At 51.6% G+C, this 15744-nt stretch overlaps 1 protein-coding gene across 1 annotated transcript in view; it reads right to left on the bottom strand.

Annotated features, from left to right (window-relative positions):
- The window catches only part of EPS8L2 (EPS8 signaling adaptor L2), a 44770-nt gene that overhangs the window by 19972 nt on the left and 9054 nt on the right, over nucleotides 1-15744 (bottom strand). Inside the window, exons 2-3 of the mRNA XM_074148647.1 lie at nucleotides 6904-6968; nucleotides 751-912 (exon numbers count right to left, since the gene is read on the bottom strand). Of these exons, the coding sequence (XP_074004748.1) occupies nucleotides 751-912; nucleotides 6904-6968 (227 nt within the window). The remainder of the gene's footprint in view (nucleotides 1-750; nucleotides 913-6903; nucleotides 6969-15744) is intronic.

Genomic DNA, 15744 nt, shown 5'->3' with positions numbered 1-15744 from the left:
TTCAAAGACACAAGGTTTGCGGAGGGGCAGTGGTTTAGGAGAGGGGTGGATGGAAAATAGAGGTGAGCTCTTGCTCTCCTTTGAGCCCTCAATACGGGGCCCAGCGTGAGACTTCAGTAACTTGAGCTCTGTTGCTCTCCATCTTTTTGCTTTGCTCTGCCCGCACCAGTACACTTGTCATGCATCCCAGCAGAGCACTGGGAGGAAAAAATACTTTCTGTGAGGAGCTCACCCTCCTCCTCCTCCTCTCTCCTTGCATGACCTTGGGCTGATATTCTTTAGCTTCTCATTGCTAAAATCAGGGCAGCACCAGCCCTCTCCCCCATCTGGATCCTCCTTCCCCTCCGATTAGGTGCCCTTTGTGCACGTACGTTTATCCCCTGTCAAAATGGGGCACTGTTCTCAGGCAGGCGATCCTGTGTGTTATTGAAATTCAAGTAGTATGTCCTGTCCTCTCTGTTTATGCAGATCTCTGTGGACCTGTTAAGTCTGCATCACTCCCACAGAAAGCAGCTTTACTGCTGGCCTGGAGCACAGCTCGAGGCATCTTTCACCTGGAGTATCTGTGTCTGGGGCTGTGAATAAATCACCCCACACCTACCTGTCTTCTGAATTAGCGTCTGCCAACCCCCGCACACCCGGGAGTGGATTTTGGTAGTGATTTGTCCTTCTTTGGGTTCCTTTTTTGGGCAGAATGGGAAGGGCACACACTGCACCCCAGGGGGGTGGCTCTCGCAGAGCTCAGGGTACCTGGGACTCGCAGTCCAGCAAGCGGATGGACTTGTCATTCACTTGCAGCAGCATCTCCTGCGTCCAGATCTTCTCTTTGGAGTTGAGCAAGATGAGTTTTCGAATGGCATCGTCCACCGTCACGATGGACTCGCTCTTGTCCATCATGAACGTGGCCAAGTGCTGGAGTTGAGAGGAAAAGAGGAGAAAAAGGGTGAAAAAGTTTTGATGGAGGTGTGTGTGTGAGTACCATAAATTGGTGGTGAAACCATCTCTAAAGGCTTGAACTGCTGTTTGTCTGCTCGTTAGAGCACGGGCATGAAAGAGTCGCCGCAGAAAGCGTTCGTTCTGGTTGTTAGTACCAGCTCGTCCATAGTGGTGAAAGATCAGGGTTTCATAACGCAGCAAGGGCTTTCGTAAGGAGTTTCACCGCTTGCATATTTATCTCGTTCTATGTCAGTTCTGGCGGGTCTGGCCCCCGTCCAGCAGCGCCTGTCTGCAAATGCTTTGTACGCACCAGTTAGTCCCCACTGGCTTCTCTAAAACTGGCTTGGGAGCTTCAATACGGTGGTTGAATTGCGCTTTGCTGAGCTAAAAGGACTCGCGTTTTGCTTGGCTCATGTAGCAGATCTCCCTGGCAGAGGGAATTTGTCCCGGGCAAAGAGGTCGCGCAAGCCATGGGCAAATAGTCCTATGTGCTGCGGTGGGATCTACGGGATGTACGGGCTTTGGCCAGGGAGCTTCTGTACAAGTACCTACAAGTACCTAAAGGGTGGGTTGAAGGAGGATGGAGCCGGACTCTTTTCAGTGGTTTCCAGTGACAGGACGAGGGGCAACGGGCACAAGCTGGAACATGGGAAGTTCCATTTAAATATGAGAAAAAACTTCTTTCCGGTGAGGGTGGCAGAGCCCTGGAACAGGCTGCCCAGGGAGGTCGTGGAGTCCCCTTCTCTGGAGATCTTCAAGGCCTGCCTGGATGCCGTCCTGAGTGATGTGCTCTGGGCAACCCTGCTTTGGCAGGGGAGTTGGACTGGGTGATCTCTAGAGGTCCCTTCCAACTCTGACAATTCCGTGATTCTGCACCGCAAATCCAACTGCTCTGCGAGACAGCCCCAGCTCAGCAGCCGACCACACCAGCCCTTCCATCCCCTCCTGTTGCCTTACACCCAAAAGTTCCCAAATCAGCCCTTGTGGTGGTGAAAATTGGTGTTGCTTACTGTGAGAGGATTTTTTGCTACTTGCTCTGTCCCTCAAGTGGCTTTGCTGGATTACCCTGGTTTTTCTCCCATAAATCCAGCCTGGTTTCCATGCTCTCCTCCCCTCCTGTGCATGAACTGGGCTAGGAGCAGCTCGGGTAAGGTGGTGACATCCCAGATGTGACTGTACTCTCCTGCTGTGCCATCCCTGCTCTGACTGTGTCTGACTGTGTCCAACCTTGCTCTCGGCACTCGTATTTACATGGAGTTTCTGTCATTAAACAGCACCCCAGGCTTTGGGCTGCTCCCGGGGCTCCGTGCGAGGGGAAGGCAGCCCCAGGAAGCGTGTGGCATCCGCATGGTGTGTGTATCCCCCCTCCCAGCAGTGGGTGAAGGTGACTTATTTCTCTCCACCCTGCTCTCTGTGGATGGGGAGAACCTGTGTCTGCCGGCAGAGGGGACTGCGGGGCAGGAGGAGCTGGGAGCTTTGCCTGCTCGGAGCAGCCAGGCTGTTTTCCGTGCGGTTGTCCCCGTGCGAGTGACAGCACAGCCAGGCCACGTGTTCGGGTGACAACAGGGGAAGGGAAAAAAATTCAGGAAGTAAAAGGAAATGGTCCCGTTTCACCTCGTTCCCTCTGCTGTCCTCCTGGTGAGGAGAAGGGAAGGAGAACATGCCCGACTGGGAAAGCGGCCAAAGCTTTTCCCTCCCATAACCGCTTTCTTTAGGAGAGAAAGGCAGGAGGTTTTTTTGAATGGGCAAGTTATAGGCCTGGCCAACATGTCTCTGCCACAGCTAGTCCAAGGAGGCTTATCGGGCCAGATCCCAGCTCTTTCTCTCTTCCCTGGAATATCGGTGGCCCATCCACCAGCAGCAGGACCCTCTTGCCCCGCTTCCCCTCAATAGCATCAGGGAAAATACCGTGTTGCTGCTGTATGAGCTGTGGGTCAGCTGAAGAACCATGGAGCAATTAACCCTCCTGGCGGGGAGACCCAGGTGCTATGGGCAGAGCAGATCCATCACATTCACTGTGGGTCTGGGGGCATCAGTGGGGCAACCCCAGAAGCAGTCGTGCTGCGTTGTTTGTGTGGGTGGTGGCACTGGAAACTCCAGCTTGGTTTTGCATAAATCCTCCAGCCTGGTTTTAAAGCAAGAGCTGGAAAAATGGAGTGTATTTAAAGCAAGGCACAAATTGGGATGTGAAATTTGGAGAGGCTCTTTGTTGTCTCCAGGGATGAGTTTTGCCTGTTTTTTCTCTGATCCCTTGTCTTTGTGCCTTGTCCCAGTGATGAGACATCACCTTTTTGGGGTTTAGGAAGTTTTTTTTCTGGGGCTGACCAACCCCCCTGCCAGAGCAGGTCCACCCAGAGCAGGTCCCACAGGAACGTGTCCAGGCAGGTTTGGAATGTCTCCAGAGAAGGAGACTCCACCACCTCTCTGGGCAGCCTCTTCCAGGGCTCTGCCACCCTCAAAGGGAAGAAGTTCCTCCTCATGTTTAGGTGGAACTTCCTATGGTCAAGTTTGTGCCCATTTCCTCTTGTCCTGTCCCTGGGCACCACTGGAAAAAGACTGGCCCCATCCTCCTGACACCCACCCTTGAAGTATTTATAGGCGTTGATCAGATCCCCCCTCAGTCTTCTCTTCTCCAGACTAAAAAGACCCAAGTCCCTCAGCCTTTCCTCGTAAGAGAGATGCTCCAGGCCCCTCATCTTTGTAGCCCTCCGCTGCACCCTCTCCAGCAGTTCCCTGTCCTTCTGGAACTGGGGAGCCCAGAACTGGATGAGGTATGTGCCTCAGAGGACAATGGAGGAGGATGAGACAGTTCCTGGGGAAGGAATTCCTTTTTTTTAACCTATAAAATCCCAGGGAGATGCGAAGCGGGACAGAGACTAAGAGGCAGGAAAAGCTGAGCCTGGTCCAGCAGCAGGCAGGGAACCAGCACTGTCCTGCCGTGGAAATGGGTTACGGAGGGACCTCGGAGAGGCTGTGAGCATTGGGGTCTGATAGAGACCAGATGGACCTGAGGAGGATCCGTGTACTTGTACGTGTGGATGGTGGGAATTAGGAGTGGAGAGGTCTTGTGGTGATCAAACTGTTGATTAAGGTGCCTGTTGGATAATTTGCAAAGGCTGGAAAGAGCAGAGGATAAACACCGCGGGGTGTGAGACCCAGCCCCGACTTCATAAAGCAAAGGTATTGGGTGAGGCACTGTCTAAATAAAACTCCTGGCAGGTATTTGAGCTGAAAGCTGAGATTAGCCACGTGATCAGATATGAAAAACACGCTCGGGTGTATGTTACTGTAATTGTAAAATAGTGCCCGAAAAGGTATTTGCGAAGTCAGTATTATCTGTGCAGATGTCACAAACCCTCTCCTCTGAGTTCTGAGCAGTGAACTGGTTTATCCCTGATGACGGGAATTCTTATCTGTTGGATTATTGTAACTGCCAGGTTTACAATCTTCATAAATTCCTTTATTGTTTACTGTTAAGTAAGTGAATTTTCACAGAGGGGAGAGCTACTTGTCTAACTGGGACTCATTCGGATACTTTTTCTTTTCCGTTTACTTTAGATACTGGTGGGGTGAGACGGAGAGAAGTCTCTGATTTATCTCGTGAAAACCCCTCTTTGTCCAGATGGACGTTCAAATAAGCTTTTGTAAGATGGGAAATGACTCTGCTATTAAACTTTGATCAGTTTATAATTACTTCAAAGGGTATAAAATGCCCCTTGTGAGGAAACCTATTCCTGCCTCCCTGCCTGCCACTGGAGTCCTGTTTGCCGTGGTCAAAGTTCAAGGCAGAGACTCACAAATGGGTGGCATATGCCATAATTAATGAAGAATTCATGTACGTGTCACTGTTTAAAGTCCCTTCTCTGCTTCCGTGAGTGACTTTGTTTGGTAGGAGTCGCTGATGGGGATGGTTGGCAGCGCTACCGATGGGGCAGGGCCACCGGTGGGGCAGCTGCCCCACATCGGGTTAGTTTCCCTGATGGAGATCAGGGCCTCTTTCCAAACAAGCGTTTTTAAAAGTCTAAATGTCTTTTAAAGCAACTGAACAGGCTCCTTTATTTCTCACCGTGTACTTAAGCTCTCTGCTGGACTGGGGTCTTCAATCAGAGAAGAGAGGACCCTCTCTCTACTAAATGTGAACCTCGTAAAATGTTTTTTCTTTCTTGTCTTGCCCAATTTTCAGTGTTGAATGGTCCAGTTGGCCTCGGAGGGCACCTCTGTTCCCGTGGCACGGAGGCCACTGGCCTGGACCAGTGTGTTGTATTCCAGGAATCACCGGGCCTGGCATGGCCAGGCTGCCTCCTCTTTTTTTAAAGTGGATGTCTGGGACTCTGGGAGAAGAATTTGGCTTAATGCCTGTTGTGGTTGAAGGGTTTTGAATTACTTGAGAGGCCACAGTAGCTGAGCGAGAGCTGAAAGACGGTAGTCGGGGTGGGTTGTGTTCTTTGGGCAGATGAATTCCTGTAACCACCACGGGAACCCTGGTTTTAACCCGTCTCTCCATGCTGATGAAGAGGGGTTTAATGGGGTGATGAGAGGAACAACAGCTCCCACCATTCCCCTTCAAATGCAGAGGAGGAACCAAGGACAACAGCTTCTCCGTTTCCTATTTCCTTGTACAGCCGTTCCCTCGTCTTTTTAACATCTGGGTTTTTTCCCCTTATTCTCCTCTCTCCAATTACTCAACACTTTTTAATTTACTGAATCTTGATTATTCAGAAAGGAAATAAACTTTTGATAAATGATGGTTTTGTATGCCATTTTCAATTTAAATTTAAAGTTGAAAAGAACCATCCAAGTCTGGACCTGGCTTTGTTGTGGGATGTAAGCACGATTCGGAGTTGTACCGCGGAAAGTGGTCTGTAGCCCTGTGGGGGGATCTGTGAGCTCTACCTGGGTCTCTTCGCTTGGACTTTCAAATAATGCTGCGCTACAACAGAACAACTGCTGCTCTCCAAAACAAGGGGTTAGAATCATAGAATTGTCTGGGTTGGAAGGAACCCTTAAGATCGTTGAGTCCAACCATCAACCTAACTCTGGTAAAACCCATCACTGAACCATGTCTCTAAGCACTGTGTCAACCCGGCTTTTGAATCCCTCCAACCGCTTCCCTCAGCAGCCCAGTCCAAGGCTTAATAACCCTTTCTGTGTAAACATTTTTCCTAATATCCAATCTGAACCTCCCCTGGTTGGAGAGGAGCAGTGGAAAAATAAAAGATGGCGGGAGAGCTGGTGTTGTCTTTAGACAGAGCAGTCAATATGTAAGAGGAGAGAAAAGAGGGGTCCAGTCCAGCCTGAAACCTCCGACTTGGGAAGGAGTGGGGTCAGTCTTGGGAGAGGGATTGTCTCGGAGATTGTGCTGCTCTTTATCTCCTCAAAGTGTCTGTGGTGAAGAAATTCCTGTGCTCCACCTACATACGCTCTTTATTTTCCTACCCTTTTGTGCTTGAAGGAATCAGATGAGAAGCCCAGATGAGATTTAGATTAGATTTTGGGAAGAAGTTTTTTCACTCTGAGGGTGGTGAGAGCCTGGCCCAGGTTGCCCAGAGAAGCTGTGGCTGCCCCATCCCTGGAGGGGTTCAAGGCCAGGTTGGAGGGGGCTTTGAGCAACCTGGTCTGGTGGGAGGTGTCCGGGGCTGGCACTGGATGATCTTTAAGGTCCCTTCCAACCCAACCCATTCTGTGATTCTATGACTCCAGCTTCAGTAGGGTGTTATATGTGATTGAGAGGACTTGGGTGGTCTCAGCCCCTGGGTCTGGGCTGGCAGGACCATGGTGACCCACAGCTCAATCCCAGTGGATGGCGAAGTCTGAAAGTGTGTGAAGAGCCACACTCGCTTATTGTAAGAAGGTTCCCAGCTCCTCTTTGGCCTAACGAAGGTCCGGGACAAACGAAACACGTTGCGTGACCAGCACCTACCGCTGACGTTGGCCTTTCAGCCCCTTAACGTTTCATCGCACACTCACCTGCACGTGGTACTGTGACGTCTCGTGCATAATGACATTGGAGTTGGAGTATTTTTTCCTTTGTTCTGCAAAAAAAAAAGGAAGAAAACAAGCCTTCATTGTAGCAGCTGTTCATCAGTACATCAGGGGCTGAGAACTACAGCTCTCCTGATGGGGTGCTACAGTCTTTCTCACAGTCTCTGAGCTTCCAGCGTCAATCGGAGTATTGGGAATAATAAGACATATTAACGATATTAACTTTTGTGATAAGGATTGGCAAATCGGGTGTGTAGGGTACGTATTTGAGCTGCGTCCCTTAATGCTGCTGATAATTTGATTGCTGGAGGTCGGCACCGTTTGTGGAGGAAATTAAACCCAGCGTAAAGGAAAGCCCCAACACCATCACAGCAACTGGTTGGGGAAGCTCTGGGCAGGGGGCTGGGGGGCGAGGAGAGCCTTGAGAAGGCTGGGGGAAGGTTATGACATGCACATGGTGAGAAATAAAAAAAAAAAAAATAATCCAACCACAACCCGCCGGTTTGGATATAACAGCCCTTGGAATCATCCCCTGGGAGGAACCTTCTGCACTACTGTGATGTGTTCAGTTTGTTTTCTTGTGTTTCCTGGCCAGCCCCAGTGCAGCGCTGCAGTTACAGATAGGGAGGGCTGCGGGGGTCAAGGTCAGCCCCTCGGAACCCACATCTCTTGTACCGTATTTTTATGAGGCAACAAACGTTCATTGCTTTCCGCGTTTCTTACTGGAAAGCAGCAGTAAAGAGCAATTGGGGAAAAAAATTGCATGGAGTTTCATGAGGCTATTGAATATAATCCTGTAAGAATTTACCCTGCCAGCTCTTAATCGCTGTTTAATTAGTATTTGTCCAGGGATTCCTCGTAAATACTTTTGCTTGACTAGCAGAGGAGTAACTGTCCAGGCCTGGAATGATCTGGGAGCATCCAAACTGAAACCACCTCCCTGACCAGCAGAGGACATTCGAAGCAAAGCAGAGCTCGGAGGAAAGGCAGTGGCAGTTTTCTGTGTTTTCATCCTTCCTACAGCCTGCGTTAGAGTCTCCTGTCCCCAACAGCAACAGGGGGTTTCATAACGCAGCAAACGCTGGGGCTCCTCGTGTTTGAAAGAAGTAGATATTAATGTTAATTTACTTGTGGTTTACTTCAAAGCTCCCTTTAACGCCTTCTCTGGGATGTTGGTTTCTCTCCTGTTTCCCCCTTTTCTTTGAACACGGACCGTGTGGTCCCATTTAACAAATCTCACATGAAAGAGGCTGGCACTTGGAAAATGAATATCCTCTTGGGAACTCGGTTGGTTTCCAGATGTTTTTGGTGAAGTGGTACAAGACCCTGGCAAAACTTTCCAAAAGGTTTTGTTTTGGTGGTTTTTTGGGTTTTTTTGATTATATTTTTAGTAGCAAGTTGCATTTTAATTGAATAACTCTCCCCAAAGACTTAAAAGAAATAGTTGTAATATTTTTGATTGCTGAAGATTGAAGCTTTCCTTGTGATCAAAAGAAGGTGCTTTTTTTTTTAAATAAAAAAGATGGAAAGCTGAAGATAAGTCATTTTTGAAGTGGATATAAAGTGGAGCAAGGGCAGGGCAGTAACTGGAAGGGGCTGGAGGTGGTACTGAGCTCTGGGAAGGAGCAGTGATGCCCCTGGGAGGCCTCTGCCCGCACAGCCGGGCTATGGGCACCCGGGGCACCGTCCGGTCGCTCCTTCGGGTGACCCTTGGAGAGGGGACGGCAGCCTAAGGAAGATGCTGGTGGTGTAGCTCCTCCCTGGGGACACCGTGGTTGGTTTCACTGTTCCTTTTGCTGTCTCCTGAAACTGCAAGTGCTTTTGCATCCTTTTAGCTTGCTCAGCAGGACAGACGCCGGCCTGTGCACCCGGTTCTCCCCCGGTTTCCCTCTGTGCAAATCCCTTCCCTGCGGGGGAAGCAGAGCTCAAGGGGCTGAAGGAGCTCGAGCGGTAGTTCTGGTTGTACTAGTGTCTTGCCTTTTCTTTTCCCCTGTCCCTTGTCTAAAAGGGAAGTGACTATTTCCTACCTGCTGCTGCTCCTGTTGTGCTGTTGAAGTCACTATTGCATTTGTTTCCCCCCGTGAAGTGGCCTCTCGGTGCCCACCATGGCCAGACGCCGTCTCCCTCAGCGTTGCTTTCCCGCTCTTGGTTGTGGGGCACAAGCCACTTTACAGCCAGAGAAGCCACCAAGCCCTAAGCCCCAAGGAGTGGGCAACCTGGGGGCTTGCTTGGAGAAGTCAACCAGGTTCTCCTTGCACCCTGGTCACCACCCTCAGCAGGGCCAGGAGCATCAGGCATTGCCACCAAAGGAGGAGGAGTGATAGTTGATCTCAGGCCAGTTTATCCCTTTTTGAGGAACTACGATCGTTCCTAAACAACCCTTCTCCTCCTCTCCCTTGGTGTTAAACCACAGGGCTGCTCCTGACGGTGCTTGGATGTGGTGTTTCAGCTGGTGCAGGGGGCTGGTGGGGCAGGGACCATCTCGGGTAGCCCAAGGCATGTGCCAGGGACCCTGCCTGCAGCTGGCCAGGAGGGGAATTCTTCAGCCCGTGTCTCAGGAGGGAAGGACGGGGAGCAGGGAGCTGCCCTGACCCCTCGGCAAGAAAAAAAAAAAAACCACCCACAAATAAACTCATTCTCGGAGGATTTATCAGCCCCGGCACAAAGAGGTGAGCCTGAGGAGACCTGTGCCAGGAATGCCTGGAGTGAGTGTGGGTGACAGGAGCAGGGACAGAGGGAACGGCGCCTGGTCTGCTTCCGTGGCGTTTGCACATTTGTTAACAGGCTCCGTACCAGATTCTTCACACGCGTGTCTTATCGCGGTTGCTGGGGGGGGACGGACTCTCGAGGTGCTGGTTGGGGAGAGGAGCCGGGGTGCGTGTGGGAAGAGGGCAGGGCACATTGTCCCCCACCCCGTGGGTCTCCTGCCTTGGCTCTGTGCGTGGGGAGAGGTCCGGCAAGTGGGACGGAGGGGCACAGGGCACCCGCGGGAGGGAACGCTGGCACGGACAATGCAAACGGTGACCGCAGCAGTGCTGCTCCGACAGCTTTCTCCTCCTCTTCCGACTGTATCCCAGCAAAAATAGTCTCTGAGCACTTCACCCCCAAAAAATGCAGTCCCCTGGTTGCTACCAAACAGTGGAGTTGTTTTCTACAAGATCTACTAAGCCTGTCCTTTCCGTCTTCTCCAAAGCTGCCAGGAATCACTGAGACTCCTGCAAATGGACAACGTCTCCAGCAGCTGCTGCTCCACACTAGTTCAGACCGTGTCTGAACGTGCCTCCTGGCCGTCCCCGTCCCTGGGCTCTCCTGAGTGAACCTGTCCCCCAAACAGTTGCCCGGGGACAGCGGAGGGGTCGGTGGGCTGCAGTGATGGGACAGAGAAATGAGGGTTGGGACTGGAAAGGATGGTGGTTCCTGCAGCTGGTGATGGTGACGGAGAAGGTGTGATGCTGAATTACAGCCCGAGTACCGGCTGGGGGGTAATTTGTCAGCTCTGATGCCTGTTCTCCTTTAAGCCTTGCGTGCACAAGAGTGCTGGCAAGGAGTAAATGCAGCGAAGGGAGCATCCTGCTGTGACAAGAGCAGAAAACAAACCCCAAAGCACCAATTTGGAGCTTCAGCTTAGTCCTGGGGGTGTCCTTGTATCCACTTCTCATCTGAAGAGCTGTTATTTAAACCTCCTGCCGGTAGATCCTGCGCAAAGGAAGGAGAACTGGCCTGAATCTGCCGCTTTCCCCGAGAGCGGACAGGAGTTAAGATATCTTATAGGCACGTGCACTGATTGCCAGGACTTCTGCAAATGTCCTTCCTCGCGAGCGTGCGTGTCCCTGCGTGTAACATGCAGCTTCACGCCTGGATTTCTCCTGCTTAGAATGGGATGGGATTTCTGAGCCAACCCATCCAGCCCCTGACAATGCTCCTGTTTCAGGTTACTTTGATTTTTATTTTTTTTTTTAATTATTTTTTTTTTTTAGCTCACACGTAGTGGGAATTTGGGGTTTCTCTGGCTGTCCTAAAATCAGAGAGCTGGCGGGGAGGGCGGTTAAAAGCTGATTATGGCTGAAGAGGCTCAAACCTCTCGGGTATATGAGGCTGCGGGTCTCTCGCAGTGTTTTCTTGCCGAGTGTCTGTCGGGTGCTCTCGCTCCCCTGACCTGCCCTGGTTCGGGCTGCGAAATGCCGCTCAGACACACGGGCTGGAGGAATTGGGATTGGGGCTTGGGGTCGCTTGAAGGTTTGCCACGTGCTTTTGCTTGGGGTTCCACCTCGGTAGCGTGAACCTTTTCCCCTGCGTTCCCCTTGAATCTCCGTTAACGCTTTTAATTCTACTTCACTTCTATGGAAAGGAGGACGAGCGCGTCCCTGAGCTCGGTGGCGTTGCCAGCAGGTGTCTCTGCAGAACAAGCGCTGGCTTTCCTTGGGATTCAGCTTGGGGTTTTCACCCTTCTCCTTGGCCAGCAGAGAAGAGCTTTTAAATGGAGCTCCTCTTAATACTCTTCTAAAGATGCAGGGCTGAGCATTGGCAGCAAACCCGTCTGTGGCCACAGGACGTGCTAAATGTACAGAGATAGCCCAGAGACAGGGAACACGGAAAGAGCTGCTGCTGCTTTCGTTCGGAGCCCGGCAAGGGTTGAAAGAAGCTGATTTCAAGCCGATTTCTAATTTTAACACTTTTCTAACGCTCTTTAAGCCCGAGGTGTACCATCAGCTTGGCACCTGAGTCCTTTGCACCTTGGATCTCTGTGCCTCGGAACACACAGGAGTGCGCTCTGTCTCTGTGGCTAATTCCTGGTAGCCCTGAAGCGGCTGCAGCTCGCAAGTAAAACCGATTTCTTGGTAGCCACGCTCCAGGGGCTTTAGTGGAGAATGCAGGTCTCCCAGCCTGTGCCTTTTCCACCACCAGCACCGAGTCAAAGGTGGAGCGAGGACGGTTGGGGGGGGTGTGTGCGTGCAAAAGACCTCAGACACCCAGCACAGCACCCCGCTCAGCCATTACCTTCCCGAGTGACCTTGAGTAAATTAATTAATATTTCAGCTCGGCCGCCTCCCACCTTAGGCTGGCATTGAAGGGTCAATGGTATTTTCTGTTTGCTGCGTGTTTTAATTGCAGCCCGCCCTACTTCAGATGTGGGGCAAGGTCTGGAATAGGGCACACGGCAACACACCCCGCGGGGATTCGGGATTCGGGGCTGATGTGAGCAACTCTTTTTTTCTTTTTTTTTTTTTTTTTTTTTTTTCCTCTCAGTAACCTCAATTTCCTCACCGAGCACTTCTCGTGTAAATAGATGACACTAATGGAAATGAGAACACCGCGGCTGGGTGGGATGGAGACGAATTTGGATTTTTAAGGCACCCCGTCCCTTCCTTTTTTAAAAAGGGAGTAGAAAAGTGGTTGGTCTGGAAACAAAGAGGTTTCACATTAGGACAGGGAAACGTCTCCAGCCCTGAAAGGAAGGGTGCAGAGCTGTGTCGGGAGCTGGGAGTCCCCGAGGAAGGGAAGTTTATCAGGGGGACGTGGTTTCCAGCAGGAGGCTAGTGAAGGTCTGAGTTTCTGGCAGGAGAACAGCTCACCAGGCTCCAGTAGGAGAACCAGGCTGGCTTTCTGGTAGAACAGCCCAGGGAGCCGCAGCAATGGTCAGGGCAGTGCCCGGTTGCCCGCAGGCCTTCTGGGGTCCCCTCCGATGCCTTTGCCCCATCCTCCGAGCTCAGAGAAGCCACAGGTGTCATGATGAGGGGAGATCTCAGCGTGCACCTCTGAGAAAATGTTTGGGGAAGCCCTTGGAAGTCTCGGGGACCTGTTGACACCTCTGTTTAACCCCTGCGTCCCACCACCTGCGCTTGGGGTTAAGCTCACGGGGAGGACCAAAGGCCCCTTTAGCCGCTCGCAGCCTTTTGGGGCAGGGAGACAACGCCGATGTTCCCCTTCCCTCTCATTCTCTCTGTGGCGTTTCTGCATTATCTTTAAAAGTACCAGAACTAGAACAAAGTGCCTTTATTTTGTCTCGGGATGCCATTCGAGTGACGTCCCGGAGCGAGGAAGGGGGTGTTTCTGCATACTCTCTTTCCTGTCCCTTTCTTTAAGGTGTCTGCTTGTTCCTTCTGAAATCCCGTCTGTCTCCTTGGCTCCTACCTGCCCCCCCCACACCCATGGAAACTTTTATTTTTGTGTTTCCTCCTGGCATCCGCAAATACAACCACGAGGCCTGAGAACAGCCAGGCTTTCCGGGGACAGCGGGGTGCCAGAACGCCGAAATCTCCTTCCCGAGCGCTTAGTTTTGATTTAAACACAGGAAGAATTAAAGCTCCAGGCTGCAGAGCATAAAATAGTGGGTCTTAGGCCACGTCTATCTGAGGAACGTGGGTGCTTTAAAATAAAAAAGAGGGTTTTGGTTTTTTTTTTTGGTTTGTTTGCTTCGAAGCAAAGTGGTGAAACATTGCAGACCTTTCCGTGGATGCATCATTATTTGCCTTGGCTTCAATCTGGCTCTGGCTGCGCTGGGCTGATCCCAACGTGCCACACACACACACACACGGAACGCTCCCCGCAGGGAGATCTGCGGCTGCTTGGCTCTACGGATCCTTCACATCGGACGAGCGGACTCCCTTGGCCAGAAAAGACTTCCGAAGAGGGGTCGCTTGTCCCGGGTGGCTCCCACACTGTCCTTTGGCACAGCCCTGTCCTCGGTCTCCTTAATTTTGTATGAACGATCGCTGGCACGCTAGCAGCAGGAGCTAATTTCCTCCCGCTTTATCTGACACCTCTTGCAGGAGGACACTTTGCATTTCTACAGCGTCTTGCAATGGAGAAGACCCGAGCACCGAAGGCGTTATCCAACCCCAGGAGGCGGAGAACTTGCGTAATCCCCATGCGATAAATTAGCGTTACAGGAATATTGCCATGATTTTTTCCCCTCAATCAGATGGCAGCTGCTGTCAAAGCTTAGACACCCGTCTGTACCTCTGTTTAAGTGAATCATCTTCTGCTGTGAGCTTTAGAGGCCGTAGCGATGGACGGCTCTTTGGTTGGGGCACAGACTGCGCTGCAAAGGGCAAGGAGAGCTCCGGGGTGGTGGCACTAGAACAGCAAACATCTGAAGGTGACAAAAGCTGGTGCGAGCCCACAGTGACCACCACTGTGCTTTTTCCCTCCTGTCTGCCAAGAGAGCCAACAAGATGGGAGAACAATACAGCTCTGTCCCTTGCTTTTGGTGTCCGGCCACAAAAAAAAAAAACCAAACAACCCTCACAGCGCGGGGATCCTGCCTCACGTGGAGGAAGGTGGCTGGTGTCACCCACTGCTGTGGCCTAAAGAGCAATGGTGGGTAGTTCATGGTCGTGCCATTGCTGAGCCCAAACTCTTGCATCAATGTTACGGGTGATCTAGAAAGTTTTGAATGACTCGAGCATGGATTCCACGTGGGACATGCCCACGCTCTGGTAAATCCTCTTATCCCTTGCCTCTAAGGATTTGGCCCAGCGAGTCCTAAGACACCCCTTTCAGGGAAAAAAAAAACCCTATAAATGGTTCTTTAACTGAATTCAGGTCAGTCGTTCAGTCCTTCCCTAACCAGCGGCCTTTAATCTTGTCTCCTACCCAGAAGTGGGGGAAAAAACTGCAAAGCCATTGCCTAAAGAGTGTCGTCTATCACCAATATCTTAGGGATAAACAGTGCTGTGGGAATGATGTTTCCCACGGGCACCAGTGGCCACGTGAACTGGAAAAAGCTCAGACCACTGCAGAGGCAGCAAGGTGGATTTTACCCAAGGGTTCAAAACTGGGTGCTGGGCTGAAATCCCAGTGACGAGGCTAAAACCCTGGCTGGAAGGGAGAGCGTCCTGTTTGGCTTCATGTTAAAGACTGGAAGGGATGAAAGAGGGGGGGATAAATGAGAGGCGAGGGGGGAAAAAAGCAGGATCAACGCGCATCCTGGAGGGTGTCCTGGTTTGAGGGACAGGGATATCAGCTTGGTCCAGGAAGCCAAACCACATCTTTGGAGCCAAATTCCCTCCTCATTTCCATGCAACCCCCATTTTTGCAGGGAGCTGGGACATGGCTGTGAGCAATCCCTTCGGCCCGATGGCTTGTGTGCACATCAGATGGGCTCGTGGCAGAAATTCTGCCTGCTGGGACCCGCTTTGAGTCAACACAGGAAGGACATGGACCTGTTGGAACGGGTCCAGCAGAGGGCCACGAAGATGATCAGAGGGATGGAGCACCTCCCCTATGAAGACAGGCTGAGAGAGCTGGGGTTGTTCAGCCTGGAGAGGAGAAGGCTCCGGGGAGACCTCACAGCAGCCTTCCAATATCTGAAGGGAGCTACAGGAGAGCCGGAGAGGGACTCTTTGTCAGGAAGTGTAGTGACAGGACAAGGGGTAATGGTTTTAAATTGGAAGAGGGGAGATTTAGATTAGATATTAGGAGGAAATTCTTTCCTGTGAGGGTGGTGAGGCACTGGAACAGGTTGCCCAGGGAGGTTGTGGATGCCCCATCCCTGGAAGTGTTTCAGGCCAGGCTGGATGGGGCTTTGAGCAACCTGCTCTAGTGCCCACGGCAGGGGAGTCGGAACTGGATGATCTTTAAGGTCCCTTCCAACTCTAACCATTCTATGATTCTATGAAAATAGCTTGGTTGAAGTCTCTAGGGGTGTAGAGTGGTGCAAAGGAGGGCAGAAGCGGGCTTGTTTCCCCTCATGCCTGGCCTCTGCCAAGCCAGTGGGGGAGAGCATCCCCAGTACAACGTACCAGTTGGGCTCCAGGGTGGGAGAAAGGGTGGTCGTGGGGGTAAGATACCAAATGGGGGGACCTGGGCTTGGGTTCTGCCTCT

This window comes from Numenius arquata, chromosome 6, assembly GCF_964106895.1.
Source record: "Numenius arquata chromosome 6, bNumArq3.hap1.1, whole genome shotgun sequence".
NCBI lineage: Eukaryota > Metazoa > Chordata > Aves > Charadriiformes > Scolopacidae > Numenius > Numenius arquata.
The sequence above is the reverse complement of the archived record's forward strand: the minus strand, read 5'-3'. Positions and strand labels throughout refer to the sequence as shown.